The sequence below is a fragment of the Thalassophryne amazonica genome, chromosome 13 (genome assembly GCF_902500255.1).
Source record: "Thalassophryne amazonica chromosome 13, fThaAma1.1, whole genome shotgun sequence".
In the NCBI taxonomy this organism is placed as follows: Eukaryota; Metazoa; Chordata; class Actinopteri; order Batrachoidiformes; family Batrachoididae; genus Thalassophryne; species Thalassophryne amazonica.
In genome coordinates this window covers 42,135,049-42,153,197 of record NC_047115.1, presented here as the reverse complement: position 1 = coordinate 42,153,197, position 18,149 = coordinate 42,135,049, and the positions used below count along the sequence as shown (strand labels likewise).

The 18,149-nt window shown below is 39.5% G+C and overlaps 1 protein-coding gene across 3 annotated transcripts in view; it reads right to left on the bottom strand.

Moving 5' to 3' along the window:
* Positions 1 to 18,149, bottom strand: part of mapk8a (mitogen-activated protein kinase 8a) — a 31,428-nt gene that overhangs the window by 5,207 nt on the left and 8,072 nt on the right. For 2 of the 3 annotated variants that reach the window (XM_034185184.1, XM_034185182.1), the window contains exons 3-10: positions 13,368 to 13,497; positions 13,217 to 13,275; positions 11,937 to 12,075; positions 9,139 to 9,304; positions 8,811 to 8,882; positions 2,833 to 3,015; positions 2,524 to 2,648; positions 1,317 to 1,380 (exon numbers count right to left, since the gene is read on the bottom strand). In XM_034185184.1, coding sequence (XP_034041075.1) covers positions 1,317 to 1,380; positions 2,524 to 2,648; positions 2,833 to 3,015; positions 8,811 to 8,882; positions 9,139 to 9,304; positions 11,937 to 12,075; positions 13,217 to 13,275; positions 13,368 to 13,497 — 938 coding nt within the window. Of the gene's footprint in view, positions 1 to 1,316; positions 1,381 to 2,523; positions 2,649 to 2,832; positions 3,016 to 8,421; positions 8,494 to 8,810; positions 8,883 to 9,138; positions 9,305 to 11,936; positions 12,076 to 13,216; positions 13,276 to 13,367; positions 13,498 to 18,149 lie in introns of all 3 variants that reach the window. The other variant, XM_034185183.1, reaches the window with a different exon arrangement.

Sequence of the window (18,149 nt, the reverse complement as noted above, 5' to 3'; positions counted from 1 at the left end):
GATGTTTTTCAGCGGCAGGAACTGGGAGACTAGTCAGGATTGAGGGAAAGATGAATGCAGCAATGTACAGAGACATCCTGGATGAAAACCTGCTCCAGAGCGCTCTTGACCTCAGACTGGGGCGACGGTTCATCTTTCAGGAGGACAATGACCCTAAGCACACAGTCAAGATATCAAAGGAATGGCTTCAGGACAACACTGTGAATGTCCTTGAGTGACCCAGCCAGAGCCCAGACCTGAATCTGATTGAACATCTCTGGAGAGATCTGAAAATGGCTGTGCACCGACGCTCCCCATCCAACCTGATGAAGCTTGAGATGTGCTGCAAAGAGGAATGGGCAAACCTGTCCAAAGATAGGTGCACCAAGCTTGTGGCATCATATTTAAGAAGACTTGAGGCTGTAATTGATGCCAAAGGTGCATCGACAAAATATTGGGCAAAGGGTGTGAATACTTATGGACACGTGATTTTTTAGATTTTATTTTTAATAAATTTGCAAAAAATTTCAACAAGTTGTCATTATGGGGTATTGTGAGTAGAATTTTGAGGGGGAAAAATTAATTTACTCCATTTTGGAAAAACGCTGCAAAATAACAAAATGTGGAAAAAAATAAAGCGCTGTGAATACTTTCCAGATGCATCGTAAAACGCAACTTGAATGCTTGCAGCTTTTGTTGAAGCGTTTGTCATCCAACAACAGTGCCACCATTTCTGCAGCACCCTCTGATGGTCACAATCCAAAGTGTGTAGCACCAGTCTGTTGTGTGCAACCTCTTTGGAGGAGGTCTCCCAAACTGGGAAGTGAGTCTAAGACGGAATGTGAAATGTGTATATAGCATCAGCCATAGCGATATTTAAAATACTAGGGCAGACGTCATCATTCAATGAACCAGCCAGTAATGAGTAGCTCGGGCAGCCATCTTCTGGAAGGAACTGGATGATGTTACACATTGTAAACAAAGTCATGGGTTTGGTGCTTACATCACAAAAGAGGAGGGGATCCAGCCCACATATTACAGTAGTAATGCTAACAATGACACATTGACCTGCCATTTTGGTAGCAAGCTATAACCACTTTCCTAACGTAGCTTACTAAACTAAATCCTATTGTATGTTGGACTATAAAAATTGTGTTGCACACTCAGGAATGTTTGTAAAGTAAATAATTTGACTATTTGTTTAACATTAAACTCCCTGCAATATGTGACAGCTATCTGCGGCTCCTTTAGTGTCTGGCTAAAGAAAAGTGGATAGTGAAGTGTTGGTGTTGGTTCAAACCCCAGCCTGAGTGGAAAATCATGACATGTTGTCCAACCTTTCCACTCTTCCACAGTGTGCTCTCTCTCGTCCAGCTGTTTGTCTGAGATCTTTGGAGGAGGCTGAGAAAAACAATAAAGGTGAAAATGGCACGCTGGTCAACATTCCATTCCAAGAAATGGTATTAAAATCTCATATTGTAGTTATATAATTATAGTTTAAGGGCCCCTTCACACATAGTGCGAATATGTACAACTCAGGGCACCACCACCATGAGCGCACCACAAAATATCAGGCTGACGAGCACAAACCGTTGCACTGGCATCATGCACGTGGGAAAGATGCAGGAAACTGCCTATCAGGAAGGACATGGACGTATTTAAAAAAAAAAAATCACATAACATATGAAAACATTGCATTATATTGAATTCCTCTTATGAAGCGGGCAATAAAATTATGATCCGTCTGTTCCTCTGTAGATGACCCATGGTCACTGACGTAAAGTAATGAAATGACATGAATGAGAAGCAGTTTGCTTGTCTCATCGTGTCCACATCTGCTGCCGTGTGTCCTGCCGGTGCACTGCAGGGCTGACACCACGTCATGTGGAACAGTGCTCATGTGGGTGACGTGACAGTCAAATCGCCCACTGCGTGTTATGATCTGATGGTCAGTTTCAACCTGGGGGCAGCCTGTCCATGGACTGCAGCATACATGCTCGCTGCAGCCCGTCACTGCAGCCTGTTGCCACAGCGATATATGTTTTTATTTATGTCCACATGATGACAGCAAGCAGTTGTTAGTCCATGTCTGTTCTGCTGTACGTGTTGTCCAGCTGGTATGTCCAGTTCCACAGATCTCCACGGACACTTCTGTCGGTGGCCACACCACCTGTCATTTCAGCGCACAGACCAAAGCAACACTCGTGATGGCACTTAGACAAATTTCACTGCAAGCACGACAGTATCTGTCTGCTTACTGTTGTCATGTTAATAGTGCGAATGGCCACACATTTTCTAAGTGCCATACGAGCGGTGTTAGATGTTCGTGTGTGTCACCTGGAATTTGGCTCACACAATGCACACTCTGTGTTTCAGCCGCTGGTGTGTGCAAATAGTTGTAGCAACAGGTGTATGAGGTAGCTGCGATTTAACACGTTTTGCACGATTCTTGCTTCATGCACACTTTATGCACATATGGACCAAATTCGCACTATGTGTGAAGGGGCCCTAAGGATGGCTCGGTCCAATCTGTGATCCACTTACTGCTTCCACTTCAGCCGGGTCGTACCAAACATTAATATAGGGGTGTTGCAGAGCCTCGTCTACAGAGATGCGCTTAGAGGCATCAATCACTAACATCTTAGAGAGCAGATCTCTTGCTTGGCTAGCTGAATGGGAGAAACAAGAACGTGATATGGGTCTGTGGTACCAATATGCTTGGATGAATGAATTATGACAAGAAATTATGTAAAAGACGACACTGTTATCAATAATAATCTCAGTCAAACTTCTGCAAAACCTTCTAAGAAACTACACAATATACATGTAAAAAACATACAAAAAAAACTCTACCTTTCAGTTTGTTGTGATCCGAATCAGCAGGGAAGAGCACATCCGGGAAGAGTTTTTCGAAGCTGTAGCCAGCATATCGCGGCCTGTTTTCTACGTACGTTCGTACTGACTGGTTTAGCTTCATTAGAAAGTCCTGAGATGGAGTGCCTAGTTGCTCAATCACTTTGTTCCACTGGTCAATATCTGAAGTGGAAATATTAAGGAAGCAGCAGACAGTATTCTCTCAGACACACTCATACTGTTACACATTGTTAGGGCACCCTGACATTTAAAGGGGTCATATTATATACAACCTCAATTCCAATGAAGTTGGGATGTTATATAAAATGTAAATAAAAACAGAATACAAATATTTGCTCATTTTGAAATGGATGCCTGCAACACGTTTCAATAAAGCTGGGACAGTGGTATGTTTACCACTGCGTTACATCACCTTTCCTTCTAACAACACTCAATAAGCATTTGGGAACTGAGGACACTAATTGTTGAAGCTTTGTAGGTGGAATTCTTTCCCATTCCTGCTTGATGTATGACTTCAGTTGTTCAACAGTCCGGGGTCTCCGTTGTTGTGTTTTGCGCTTCATAATGCGCCACACATTTTCAATGGGCGACAGGTCTGGACTGCAGGCAGACCAGTCTAGTACCCAAACTCTTTTACTACGTAGCCACTCTGTTGTAAAACGTGCATGATGTGCCTTGGCATTGTCTTGCTGAAATAAGCAGGGACGTCCCTGAAAAAGATGTTGCTTGGATGGCAGCATGTGTTGCTCCAAAACCTGGATGTACCTTTCAGCATTGATGGTGCCATCACAGATGTGTAAGTTGCCCATGTCAGGGGCACTAACACACCCCCATACCATCACAGATGCTGGCTTTTGAACTTTGTGCTGATAACAATCTGGATGGTCGTTTTCCTCTTTTGTCCGGAGGACACGACATCCATGATTTCCAAAAACAACTTGAAATGTGGACTCATCAGACCACAGCACACTTTTCCACTTTGCGTCTGTCCATTTCAAATGAGCTCGGGCCCAAAGAAGGCGGCGACGTTTCTGGATGTTGTTGATGTATGGCTTTGGCTTTGCATGGTAGAGTTTTAACTTGCACTTGTAGATGTAGGGACGAATTTTGTTAACTGACAGTGGTTTTCTGAAGTGTTCCTGAGCCCAGGTGGGAAGATCCTTTACACAATGATGTTGGTTTTTAATGCAGTGCCGCCCGAAGGATCAAAGGTCATAGGCATTCAATGCTGGTTTTTGGCCTTGCCACTTACGTGTAGAAAGTTCTCCAAATTCTCTTAATCTTCTGATTATATTATGGACTGTAGATGATGGAATTTCCTAAATTCCTTGCAATTGAAGGTTGAGAAACATTGTTCTTAAACTGTTGGACTATTTTTTTCCACGCAGTTGTTTACAAAGTGGTGATCCTCCCCCCATCTTTGCTTGTGAATGGCTGAGACTTTTGAGGATGCTCCTTTTATACCCAATCATGACACTCACCTGTTTCCAATTAGTTGTTCTTTGAGCATTCATCAACTTTCACAGTCTTTTGTTGCCCCGTCCCAACTTTTTTGAAATGTGTTGCAAGCATCCACTTCAAAAAGAGCAAATGTTTGCACATAAACAATAAAGTTTATCAGTTTGAACATTAAATATCTTGTCTTTGTGGTGTGTTCAACTGAATATAGGTTGAAGAGGATTTGCAAACCATTGTATTCTGTTTTTATTTACATTTTACACAACGTCCCAACGTCATTGGAATTGGGGTTGTACCAGCCAGTGCAGGTCACCAGGGGCCTCGTTTATAAAACTGTGTAGAATCATGACGAAAACTGTGTGTATGCACGTTCTTATTTCCAGAATTATAAAGCCATGTGTACGCATGCATCGCTTTAATAAATCAAAGTGGTGATGGAAGTGCTTGTGCATGCACAGGTCTGCTTCCACTCCCAATGTTTTCGATGAATGGATGTAGACACAGCCTCAAACACTCATGTGCATGTACCAAATGTCTATGTGTCACTCAAAAGACCAGCCTGTTTGGTCTTACAGTGGAAAACAACACACAAAAAGAAGGTGCAGAACAAGTGAAATTATACCAAATGTGAAACAGAAGTCCTCGAAGAGGTACAGAAAATGAAACTATTATGTGGTACTATATGTAGATTTGATACATTTTATGCCATATGCCTTTCCTGACTCAACTCCATATGTACATGGAGAACGGGCACAGGTGATCTTAAACCACAAACCTCTTGTTTTGGAATCAACCACACCAACCCACTTGGGAAAAATAATGTAGGTGATTAACTCATGCATAGTGCACGACTGGGACTACCGCAGCTAAAAAACAACAAAAATGAAAATGTAAATAAAATGTAGTTCACAGTCAAATATATATACTGTAGTTTGTGAATGGGAAATCATTTACCATTTTAACATTATTACTGCACATATTCCAACTATATGTGAATGTGTTTGAACAGAAATAATATTTTAATAAGAAATGTTAAGCTCTGTAACAGTGGCTGTTTTTTTAGGTTAAAATGCATCCCATGTTATTTTTCTTTTGCTCTTTATGATATAGGCATACAAATATAAATGTTTTTTATGCATACACAACTTTTATAACTGAGGCCCCGAGTGTCTTAAAAACAGATATTACAGACTGTATCCAAAAACAAGCCACAGAGACTGAGTTACTGCATCATCATATATATATATATATATATATATATATATATATATATATATATATATATATATATATATATATATATATATATATATATATATATATATATATATATATATATATATATATATATATATATACTCGTATGCAAACTGAGTTGACGCGTTCGCAGAGCCGGTAAAAAGGAGCGGTAAAACGGCTATTTGCAACCATAATCCAGCATGATCATCTGCAAATCTTCAGACACAACAGGGTTATTCCCATTCTAATCCAATTCCATCGTTTGCACGGATTATTTTTCTGTAAGTAATTCGGTTGGCTCAGAAACTATAGACTATAGTGGCACAAATCAACACAAACGAAGCACTAAAAAAGTAGCCCAGTTTGGTTCACTTTGGAGCAAGCTGGGGGAATGATGACGTCATCGCGCAAAAATAAAACTCTTAATATCCCAGAAGCTATAGCAGCACAAATGAAAATTTTAACGGCACAAATCAACACAAACAAAGCACTAAAAAAGTAGACCAGTCTGGTTCATTTTAGACCAGTCTGGGGGATGGTGACCTCTGAATGACCTAAAATATATTAATAATAATATAATAATATTTAATATCTCAAAAAAAAAACATAGCAGCACAAACAAAAATTTTAACGGCACAAATCTGCACAAATGAAGCACTAACCACTCAGTGTGTTTGCTTGCATGGGTGGGGGGTCAGCTTCACTGAGCTGCATAAAAGTCATGGCAAGAAAGGCCAATTTAAGTTGAACTAAACTTGGAAGGTGTACAAATATATAAGTAAGACCTCATTTCTGCCTCAGGGATTGGGTCAGTCAGTGAGGGATGTTGTTTTTCTGCAATTTTATATCTTTATTTAGTATTTTGACTTACAGTGTTACATGTTTGTGTTAGTTCGACAGTGGCGTCGTATTGTGGTCAAGGTGATATCAAGTACCACATTACCACATGCCATCAGTAAAAGAACTCTTTTTTTTGGCATTAAGAAGAGGTAGGAGTGATAGGAAAGGAGTCTTTCAATGGAGCATGAGCCATGTAAATGCTAAACAATCTCTCTTGCAAACCATGTGGGCATATCACAGAGACTGCACACTTGCTTTGACTGGACATACGTATATCTCAGAGCAAGGAGTCCATATACGAGGTCTGTCCGTAAAGTATAGGTCCTTTTTATTTTTTTCAAAAACTATATGGATTTCATTCATATGTTTTTACGTCAGACATGCTTGAACCCTCGTGCGCATGCGTGAGTTTTTCCACGCCTGTCGATGACGTCATTCGCCTGTGAACACTCCTTGTGGGAGGAGTCGTCCAGCCCCTCGTCGGAATTCCTTTGTCTGAGAAGTTGCTGAGAGACTGGCGCTTTGTTTGATCAAAATTTTTTCTAAACCTGTGAGACACATCGAAGTGGACATGGTTCGAAAAATTAAGCTGGTCTTCAGTGAAACTTTTAACAGCTGATGAGAGATTTTGAGGTGATACTGTCGCTTTAAGGACTTTTCACGGTGCGAGACGTCGCGCAGCGCTCTCAGGCGGCATCATCAGCCTGTTTCAAGCTTAAAACCTCCACATTTCAGGCTCTATTGATCCAGAACGTCGTGAGAGAACAGAGAAGTTTCAGAAGAAGTCGGTTTCAGCATTTTATCCGGATATTCCACTGTTAAAGGAGATTTTTTTAATGAAAGACGTGCGGGCGGATTGCAGCGTCGGCTCGCAGCCGCCGCGACGCTCCGCCACAGGAAAAACACCTCTGTTGGAAGCCTTGAGGACACGTTGGAACATCTCCAGCTGATAAACAATTTCTCATATACTCACTCCACTGAAAGCCATCAAAAGTCAACTGGATTTTACAAATGGTTATCAACACGGAGGTGTTTTTCCTGTGCCGCCGCGCTGCGTCGGCTGCGTCCCGACGCGCGGACCCGTCCGCACGTCTTTCATTAAAAAAATCTCCTTTAACAGTGGAATATCCGGATAAAATGCTGAAACCGACTTCTTCTGAAACTTCTCTGTTCTCTCACGACGTCCTGGATCAATAGAGCCTGAAATGTGGAGGTTTTAAGCTTGAAACAGGCTGATGACGCTGCCTGAGAGCGCTGCGCGACGTCTCGCACCGTGAAAAGTCCTTAAAGCGACAGAATCACCTCAAAATCTCTCATCAGCTGTTAAAATTTTCACTGAAAACCAGCTTAATTTTTCGAACCATGTCCACTTCGATGTGTCTCACAGGTTTAGAAAAAATTTTGATCAAACAAAGCGCCAGTCTCTCAGCAACTTCTCAGACAAAGGAATTCCGACGAGGGGCTGGACGACTCCTCCCACAAGGAGTGCTCACAGGCGAATGACGTCACCGACAGGCATGGAAAAACTCACGCATGCGCACGAGGGTGCAAGCATGTCTGATGTAAAAACATATGAATGAAATCCATATAGTTTTTGAAAAAAATAAAAAGGACCTATACTTTACGGACAGCCCTCGTATAGACTTCTGTGTCATATTTCATGGGCATCTAAAATAAAGCATTTCAGGCCTATATTTGTCTTATAGCAGGGTTGTGTGTCGTTATTTAATGATGCTTCACATAAAATCCCAGTTATTTTTAACTGTAAAAGGTAGATTTAAAACTTTGCACAATATATTACTTCTTATGACCTTTTTAATGCATCATGACCTTTAAATTCTATTGTAACCAAACAGAGCTCTGAGCACTGTGTTGACTATTTCAAAACAGGTTGCTGCATGAGAGCAATGATAATGCACTGATTTTTGAAGGACAATGAGACACTGTCATAACGAACACAGGGCAATGTTTCCCTTCAAGTAGAAATAAGCAATGAGGCTGCAATGATCAGTCAGTGATGTGGAAGGATACGATCAGTGCCGGGGAACAACACACTTCCCCTGATCACCTCGGCCACTATGCAGCCCACTGACCATACATCCACTGGAGGATGTCAGCATGCCAACACAATGATGGGGAAACAAATGCAAAAAAAAAAAAGAATAATGCCTTATCTTGTGTGGACATGGAAATGAAAACATGCAACATCAGTCTGATACACAATGAGAAGAAGCTATTAAAAATCACTAACATCAATGTCCAAAGCTGCAGATATCTTGTCTTGTTTTGGTCATTAATAATTCTCTGTAATTCCACATGGCATTCTGTGGTCATGCAAAGAGCGGACAGATGAATGAGCTGACAGTTTGCACAAACGCCTTCCAAAAACACCAAGAAGCATTTCAAAGACCCAAGGATACAGTCCCTTCCTGGGAAAAGGATTTTATGGCGAACCATTTCTGCCAGTATGCAGCCCACAGACCATATATCCACTAGTGAAGTGGAACAAAGTATGAAAAGAGGAAAGAGAATTGCATGACAACAGGTTAGTTAAGATGTTAGTTGGTGTTGGTGAATATTTTCCTGCTACAAAATCCACAGACTTTTATCCTCAGGTAACTGTAAATGGGTTATGATAGATCTGATGCAGAATTAAAGAAAAACACTTATAAATATGTGTAACAGGGTACTGCAGTGTGTCCACACAAGAATAAGAAATGAATGACACACACACAGATGTGCACTGACCATTAGCCTGGTAGCCCATGCCCAAGATAACCTCGGGTGCTCTGTAGTAGCGTGTGACCACATACGGTGTCATCAGGAGGCCTGTGGCAGCAGTCCGAGCCAGACCGAAGTCCAAAATCTTCAGTGTGCAATCTGATTTAACAACTATGTTACTGGGCTTAAGATCCTAAAAAAGAACAGACACAAAGTTATTTTATTTTTGCATTATGCATGTTTGGTAGATATGTTACTAGTAATTATCAAGTATGATTGATTGGTGAAAGATTGGTGCAAAGTTAGGTCTTGCCTCAATAAACAATAGACTACATGTTGAGCCTGCTGTAAATACTGGATAGTTTAAAAAAAAAATATTTCCATCATGGTTGCCATGAATTTCAACATTATTTGTAAAGTGGTGCAACAGCGCCCTCACCTCCACTTCTGCTTGGCTAAGGACAGATAAACAAGAGAAGACTGTTGGGCCTGTCAACCAAATCAGCTGTCACACTGTCCTTATATAGTCACCTTCACACAAGTCCTAAACCGAAATTACAGGTATAACAACTAAAACTTACAAAAAAAAAAAAAAAAAATCCACTTTAAAGTAATAGATAGAACTACATTGATACACATATCCCTGAATGTACTCTGAACTGGTTGATTAACACTGCAAATCCATTGAACTGCTTGAATTTAACTGCTTCACTGCACCTTCAAACTCTTATAAAACTTCAAAGGTCACCTCACTCAAGACTGGTCACAAGAATCATAACTTTATGAGGTAAAAGGGGGAAAAAAGTCCAAAACTGGTTGGCAGTAAATTAATAAATGTACACATTTGAACTTCACGCTGAGTTCACAATTTGTTAACATTCGTACCGGTTGAGAACAGGAAATTTATGTTATGGTAATTATGCTACATTAGCAACTGCTGGCTTGAACTTATGAGCTTCTTCTAGGTGGTGCTGTTACTCTTTGTGGTGTTGCCCCCCAGTGATGAACAAAAGGTGAGGAGTCCACCAACCACAGACTGTATATACACTGGACAAGGCCTGCGTGATCTCATCCACAGGTTTTCTATAGAGACCTCGAACAGCTAATATGAAGCTCACATCTGGGCTTCGCCATGTTGGCAGTGGCGGCTTCGCTAATTCACGATGAACTCATTGATGCATAAGGGGCTGGAGCATGGGTAGCTTAAGTCCGAACCAGCTAAGCTAACAGCCTAACCTCCGTTCGGATGTTTATTAAGTCATATTTTTGGGAGACTGTGCCGCGGTTCACGTAACAGTTTCCTTTGGTGTGGATATTAAAAGCTATAAGCCACTTATTTTCTCAGTAATCGTGCATTAAATGGACCTAATGGATCAGGCTACCGATAGCTGCTAAAAGTGCTATGGTTGTTTGCATACAACATTAAATAAGGCAAGAGTGTCACTCGGCACGAATATTGCAGCTGGGACGTCTTAGATGATCCATCAGGACATTTCACTGCACAACAAACCATATTAATCCAGGTGTTTGTCATAAAATACTCCAAAATGACAGCCACAGTCTCCACAATGGTCAGAGAGTACGAGAGGCGGAGACACTGGGCTCAGCTGCTGTCACTCAAAACGACCACACCCACACTTATACAGAACTTTATGGCTTAAAACATCTTAAACAAAGAAGTTAGGGGGAAAAAAACACACCCCACACGGTTGTTGTGGAGTAGGAAACTACCCACAGAGACCAAAACTGTTTTTTGTACAAGGCTATAAATATGTTTATTTGTGCTGTAAATTTGGCCATTTTAACATGTGCTCTGTTTTGGAGCCGGCCTCAAGTGGCCAGTCAAGGAACTACAGTATTTTGCTTCTTCGAGTAGGGCTTCATGTGAGGCCACTGAAGCTACTGCTTGACACCAACATGCTGCAGCACACTAGTAAACACCTGAAGGTCCATGGTTTCTCATGAAATATAGATCTGAAGGTACCTAATGCCACCTTTGACTTATCTAACTGATCATGGAAAATTCTTTCCTGTATTTAACAAAGAATTCTATTGTACTGCAGTGATTTGAAATGTCCCATAATAAAAATCATCCCTGAATTGTATCATAGCCCATGTATCTGGATGTGTATCATATCATTTTATAAGGGAGAGACGCACACCCCTAGCAATTATGTTTATCAATTAGTCAATTGACAGAAAAATACTACAAAATAATGACTATAGTTAGAATTTATGAATTCCTAAATTTGTCTTATTAATAAAAACAAAGCCACATCATATACCAGCTTCTCAAAAATTCTAATTTTACATTACTGTAAAATGAATATGATTGGGACTGTTTGTTGTCCAAACCTAAAACACAGATATCACCTTGACTGAGCAATCTTCATTATTTTGATCAATTAATTGAAAATATAATCTAGACATCTATCACAGATGCAGACAAATGTTCCAGACAGGTTTCAGTTGCTGCTGCAGCTCTGCCAATTATGGAATCTTAAGTAGAAATTTTAACATTATCTGCCCTATATGGTCAAAGTCAGTAGTCAGCAACTATGCAAGCATCAGTAAAGCTAGTATTAGCATCAATTGGGCCTTTTTATTAAGAATATTTGTTGACATAAAACTTTAAAACAGGAGTCCAAATGCTTACTGAGCCACTTACTAGCACTGAATGTTTCTTAGGTTATTTTTTATTGCATTTTACGAGGTGGCTGCTTGCCCTTACACTTGAATGTCAAGTATCACAGCAGGTTTAACAGCTCCTCTTCAGAATTCCGTCCTGGCATTAGTCTGTGTAATCACAGCCAACTGATGCTTACCCTGTGAATGATGCCCGCCGCGTGGAGGTGTTTGATTCCGCACAGCATCTGATAGAGCAGATAGGACAGCCTCTCATGGTCCAGCTCCATCTGGATGACCTGGCACAGGTTAGCATCCATCAGCTCCATCACTAAGTATCTGCCAGAGTGAGCATGCAAGCACACACACTCAACACCGTGTTTGATATTTATCAATATATGCATGATCAGTGACCTAAATGCAGTTATTTTGGTTTTTGCTCCCATTTTCATGAGTTTAACTAAACAATCTGACTTCTGTGCAAAACAAAATGGTTATATTCCTCGTATTGTGTTCATAGATTTGTTAAAATCTATATTAGTGAGCACTTCACCTTTGCCAAGATAATCCATCCACCTGGTTGGTGTGTTAAATCACAATGCTGATGAAACAGCATGATTACTGCACAGATGTGCCTTGGACTGGTAGCAATGAAAGTCGCTGATCTTGGAAAAAAAAAAAAAAAGATCTTTATGAGAAGAAGCCAGACGTGACAGTCCTGGGCTGTAAGTTGTGTCACTGGTTTGCTGTATTTTTATTTTATAGTATGCCCACTGTCAGATACAACAATATATTGCAGTAAAAATACTGTTATTACTGTTTCACTGTATTTTTATGTTTTTACAGAATTAGTCTGGTAACTACAGCAGCTTACTGTAATTTAACAGTGGTACAGCACTGTAATCTTTTTACAGTCTTACGATGCTGTATTTTACAGTAGGCACCCTGTAGAAGAACAGGACCTACTGTGGACTTGGGGGTTAGGTCAGAATTAGGAAAATTCAATCACTTATCTGGTATCGATGGTATCACTGATTCACAAGTGCGCCTTGTTTGCCCGGGCCTCAGGTTGTTGTGTCCTGGATATCCTTCCTTTATCTGTCTTTGTGAACACTGACCTCTATGTGGTTAATTAGCAACAACAGTTTGCTTTGTTTTATTGCGTTGGTATAACCAAAACAGATGGCCACCAAACTGAGTCTGGTCTGCTTTTGGTTTCTTCCTGCTATGAAAAAAACTCTATAAGGAGTGGGAAAGATTTAAACCTTGCTGGTGTGTAATGTCTTGGAGGTGCTATGTTGATATGGCATTGTATAAACCAATGGATTTGAATTGAACTGTGACCTAAACCTGAGAGCATTTTGTGTGCACAGAAGAAATCTTAGATCTTTTACTTCAATGCATGAAAACTGGGGAAAAAAAAACAAAAGCGATACATTTATATTTTTGTTGAGTATATATTTCACATTCAGTTACTTACAAATCCTGGAATTCTTCAAAAGATTTTTGGGGTGTGAACACATTTAATAAGCCGATAATCTGCAGACATCAAATGACATTTAAATGTCACATTTGTCAGTGGTGCAATGAAATATGAGAACTCAGTAAAAACGCCTGCTTATGGTACTTACATTTTTATGATTGACACATTTCATAAGAACTAGCTCTCTGTACGCTCTCTTTGCATGCGTCTGGTTTTGAAATGGCCGGCTCAGCTTCTTGATGGCAACATTTCGTTCAAGGATTTGGTCATAAGCAGAGCTGAAGAACAAAGTTATGAATAAGATGCAGATAGAGCAGCATAGATAGTAAAGCAACTTTAAATTTCTGGGCCTGTAATAAACAAATAACTAAATAAAAACCAGAAGGCACTCAAGAGAGCATATATCTCCACCAAGGCCATACATGTCCCATATGAAATTCAAAATAAAATCCTTGATTTCATCAATATCCTCTTTCAACTTTTTGAGTTAAATGTTGCTATGTGCCAAACATTCTTCCGCATGCCATTTCCAAGATATATTTTGGATCACCTCCAAAACTGAATCACATTTTTTCCCAGTCATTATCCATCAGTTCAGCCAATGTCACTGAAATTCATTACTTTTTGAGTTATCCTACTAACAGGCAAACAAACAAATAAACAAACAGACAAACACCAGTGAAAACATTACCTTGTTGATGGAGGTAAAAAATCAGTTGCAGAGGTGTTTGAAGTTTACATACACTGTAAACCTGAATGTTCAAATTAATTAAAAAGATTAACTCAAAGTATAAGTGTAAACTCAAAGTTTTAAAAAACATTTTACTTACTTAAATATTTCAAGGTTGTGCAACATGGTCTTGCTTTTTGAGTAAATTAAACCCAGAATTTTTGATTGACTTGAACTAATTGCATGTTAAGTAAGCAAAACTTCAAAGCATAACTTAAGCACAACTTAAAAGAATTAAGTAATTATATATGAAAATATTTGAGTTGACTTAATGAAGACTTTACCAGGGATGGTGGCCAAGTCCCTGCCATATCTCCATGTAATGTAGAGTTGTGTCAGGAAGGGTATCTGGTGTAAAACTTATGCCAATTCAACATGCAAGATTGATCTCATATCTGCTGTGGTAACCCTGAGTGAAAACAAGGGAGCAGCTGAAGGGACTTACTTTTACTTAAAAAACACTTTAAATGGAATCATGAGGCACAAGTAGCACATAATCAAACCTTTTAAGTTCTGAGAACAATTGACTTTTAAGTTTCAGATCTCAAAAATTTTGTGGCAATTGATTGCCTCAAGATTTCTGTTAGTTCTGCTAATTTGTTCAGGTTTACAGTGTGGATTTCAAAGGCTTTCAGGCAACATTAAATTAGATTTTCTTTTATTTCCTCATTAATGTGCGTGCAGTGTAACTGGATACAATAATCCATACATCTACAAGTAGTGAATTCCTGTATAAAGAGCAGTAAGTTTGTTCAGCCCAAATGTTTTGAGGAAACCAACTGTGTTAAATCATTTTAGTAAACTCACATAATTCAGAATACTAGAATACTTGAAATAAGTGATGATTAAAATATAAGGTTCATATAAATATATGAAATAAGATCCATTAAATCATGTGAAGAAATAAAGTAATACATATTTTGCATTCATTCACAACATTCCTCAAATAATCTACAATATGTAATATTGAATTTATTTGAAATAAGTAACACCAAATTAAATACTTTTTCTCATATGGAGATTGTGTGGACTTATACAGGACTGATATAATTTTTGTGGTCTAAGATTATAAAGATTTTGAAACCAAATGCTATTCTACATGCAATCCCCTGGATTTTTGTTAGGTTGTAACAAGGACCAAGGTGCGGTTTGGTGCGTTGCTCAAGAGTAGTTTCACATACAGGACTAGTTGTAGATTGATCATGGTGATTAAATAGGGTTTTGAAACTATTAATAACCTTAACTGATCAAGCAACCTTAGATATTGGATAAACATGCACCACAGTTGCCAAAGGGTGTAACAGGTTTACGTGAATGTTACAGTAATGTTCCTATTTCAACTTGCTTGAGTCATTTTTTTTTTTTATTTCTTAAGACAACTTAAATCTAGTTTTTTATTCCAACAGTTCTTCTCCCATTAAGACGAACCTCTTACTTTGAAGGGTAATTACATAAAGCTTATTTCCTTTTCAGGTTAACTATCAGAAAAACTAGATCACAACGTGATCACAAACAAACCAAAAGTAACATGGTTTATAAGCATTTACAGTATAGTAACTGTGACTGAGTCTCATGAACTCGTGGATGGGACTTGCTGAGATTTTATCGATATTAAAGCCATTATGTGTTTTGATTATTGGTTTTGATTCTTTATTGATTCCCGATCAGTTTTTATGTGTTTTTCAGCGTAAATGCAGCCATCTTTAGATGCAGTGTTTGGTGCCATGGCATTAAACATGATGTCATGACATGACACAGAACTGTCACAAAAACATGACAGCATTGCAAGACGAATTGATTACGTACATCTGAGGCATATGATTCCAACGGACTGAGAAATTTGGAACCAGATATCAACTGGAATTGGTTCTTGATTCCCATCCATACACAAACGTACACCCTATTGTCACTTTTACAGATATGTATGCATCCAAAATAGTCAGTTTCAAACTTTAGTCATACTTTGGAATACCAGGAGGGTGTCCATGATATGCCTTAATTGTGCCATGGTCTTGTTGGTAGGACATGGACATGGATTTTCAAGAAGTTGAATATGCTGTTTTTTCTTTGTGATCTTCAACATACTTTGGTAATCCCGTGCATTTCTGTAGAGCCTGTAATGTTGTCGTATGTGCTGTGATGTCACTGGGAGGTTTTCCCGGAAGCACCAAGTTTGTACTAAAGTTATACTAGGAGCACGCTGCAGCAGTTTTGCACACTGCACATGGCATAAGTCCAGTGTGTTAGCAATCTTGCTCACGATTTGATGACCTTCAAGTGGCAACAGTCATCTTCACACTCAGGATGTAAATTTGTGAAAGGTAGAACGGGGCTTATACAACCCCAATTCCAATGAAGTTGGGACGTTGTGCAAAATGTAAATAAAAACAGAATACAATGATTTGCAAATCCTCTTCAACCTATATTCAATTGAATACACCACAAAGACAAGATATTTAATGTTCAAACTGGTGAAGTTTATTGTTTTTGTGCAAATATTTGCTCATTTTGAAATGGATGTCTACAACACCTTTAAAAAAAAGCTGGGACAGTGGTATGTTTACCACTGTGTTACATCACCTTTCCTTCTAACAACACTCAATAAGCATTTGGGAACTGAGGACACTAATTGTTGAAGCTTTGTAGGTGGAATCTTTCCCATTCTTGCTTGATGTATGACTTCAGTTGTTCAACAGTCTGGAGTCTCTGTTGTCATATTTTGAGCTTCATAATGCGCCACACATTTTCAATGGGCGACAGGTCTGGACTGCAGACAGGCCAGTCTAGTACCCGCACTCTTTTACTACGAAGCCACGCTGTTGTAACACGTGTAGAATGTGGCTTGGCATTGTCTTGCTGAAATAAGCAGGGACGTCCCTGAAAAAGACGTTGCTTGGATGGCAGCATGTGTTGCTCCAAAACCTGGATGTACCTTTCAGCATTGATGGTGCCATCACAGATGTGTAAGTTGCCCATGTCAGGGGCACTAACACACCCCCATACCATCACAGATGCTGGCTTTTGAACTTTGTGCTGATAACAATCTGGATGGTCGTTTTCCTCTTTTGTCCGGAGGACACGACATCCATGATTTCCAAAAACAACTTGGAATGTGGACTCATCAGACCACAGCACACTTTTCCACTTTGCGTCTGTCCATTTCAAATGAGCTCGGGCCCAAAGAAGGCGGCGACGTTTCTGGATGTTGTTGATGTATGGCTTTCGCTTTGCATGGTAGAGTTTTAACTTGCACTTGTAGATATAGCAACAAACTGTGTTAACTGACAATGTTTTTTTGAAGTGTTCCTGAGCCCACACAGTAAGATCCTTTACACAATGATCGTGGATTTTAATGCAGTGCTGCCGGAGGGATCGAAGGTCATGGGCATTCAATGTTGGTTTTTGGCCTTGTCGCTTACGTGTAAAAAGTACTCCACATTCTCTGATTCTTCTGATTATATTGACTGTAGATGATGGAATCCCTAAATTCCTTGCAACTGAACATTGAGAAACATTGTTCTTAAACTGTTGAACCATTTTTTCACACAGTTGTTCACAAAGTGGTGATCCTCCCCCATCTTTGATTGTGATCAGCTGAGCCTTTTGGGGATGCTCCTTTTATATCCAATCATGACACTCACCTGTTTCCAATTAGGTGTTCTTTGAGTATTCATCAACTTTCCCAGTCTTTTGTTGCCCCGTCCCATTGTTTTTGAAATGTGTTGCAGGTATCCATTTCAAAATGAGCAAATATTTGCATAAAAACAATAAGGTTTATCAGTTTGAACTTTAAACATCTTGTCTTTGTGTTGTATTCAATTTAATATAGGTTGAAGAGGATTCGCAAATCATTGTATTCTGTTTTTATTTACATTTTACACAACGTCCCACCTTCATTGCAACTGGGGTTGTAAACAGGCATGCACATAACTGGTACTCATGGTGCATGTTAAAAATAAATGATGTGCAGAAGAAAACACAAGGAAAGTGCTTCATAAGAGGAAAGCAATGACAGATTGTAGGAAAAGTGTTTCCCTCTGCTGTGCATCAATGATGTTGAGCAGCCTCAGGCATGATGAGTACCAGTTATGCGCACACCTGCTTATAAAGTCAGTTTATTAAATTGCAAACTTGCTCGCACTCCCACAAAATAAAAAGACGTAGCATGCTACAGAGCATCTGGGTGTTAAGATTTTGGCT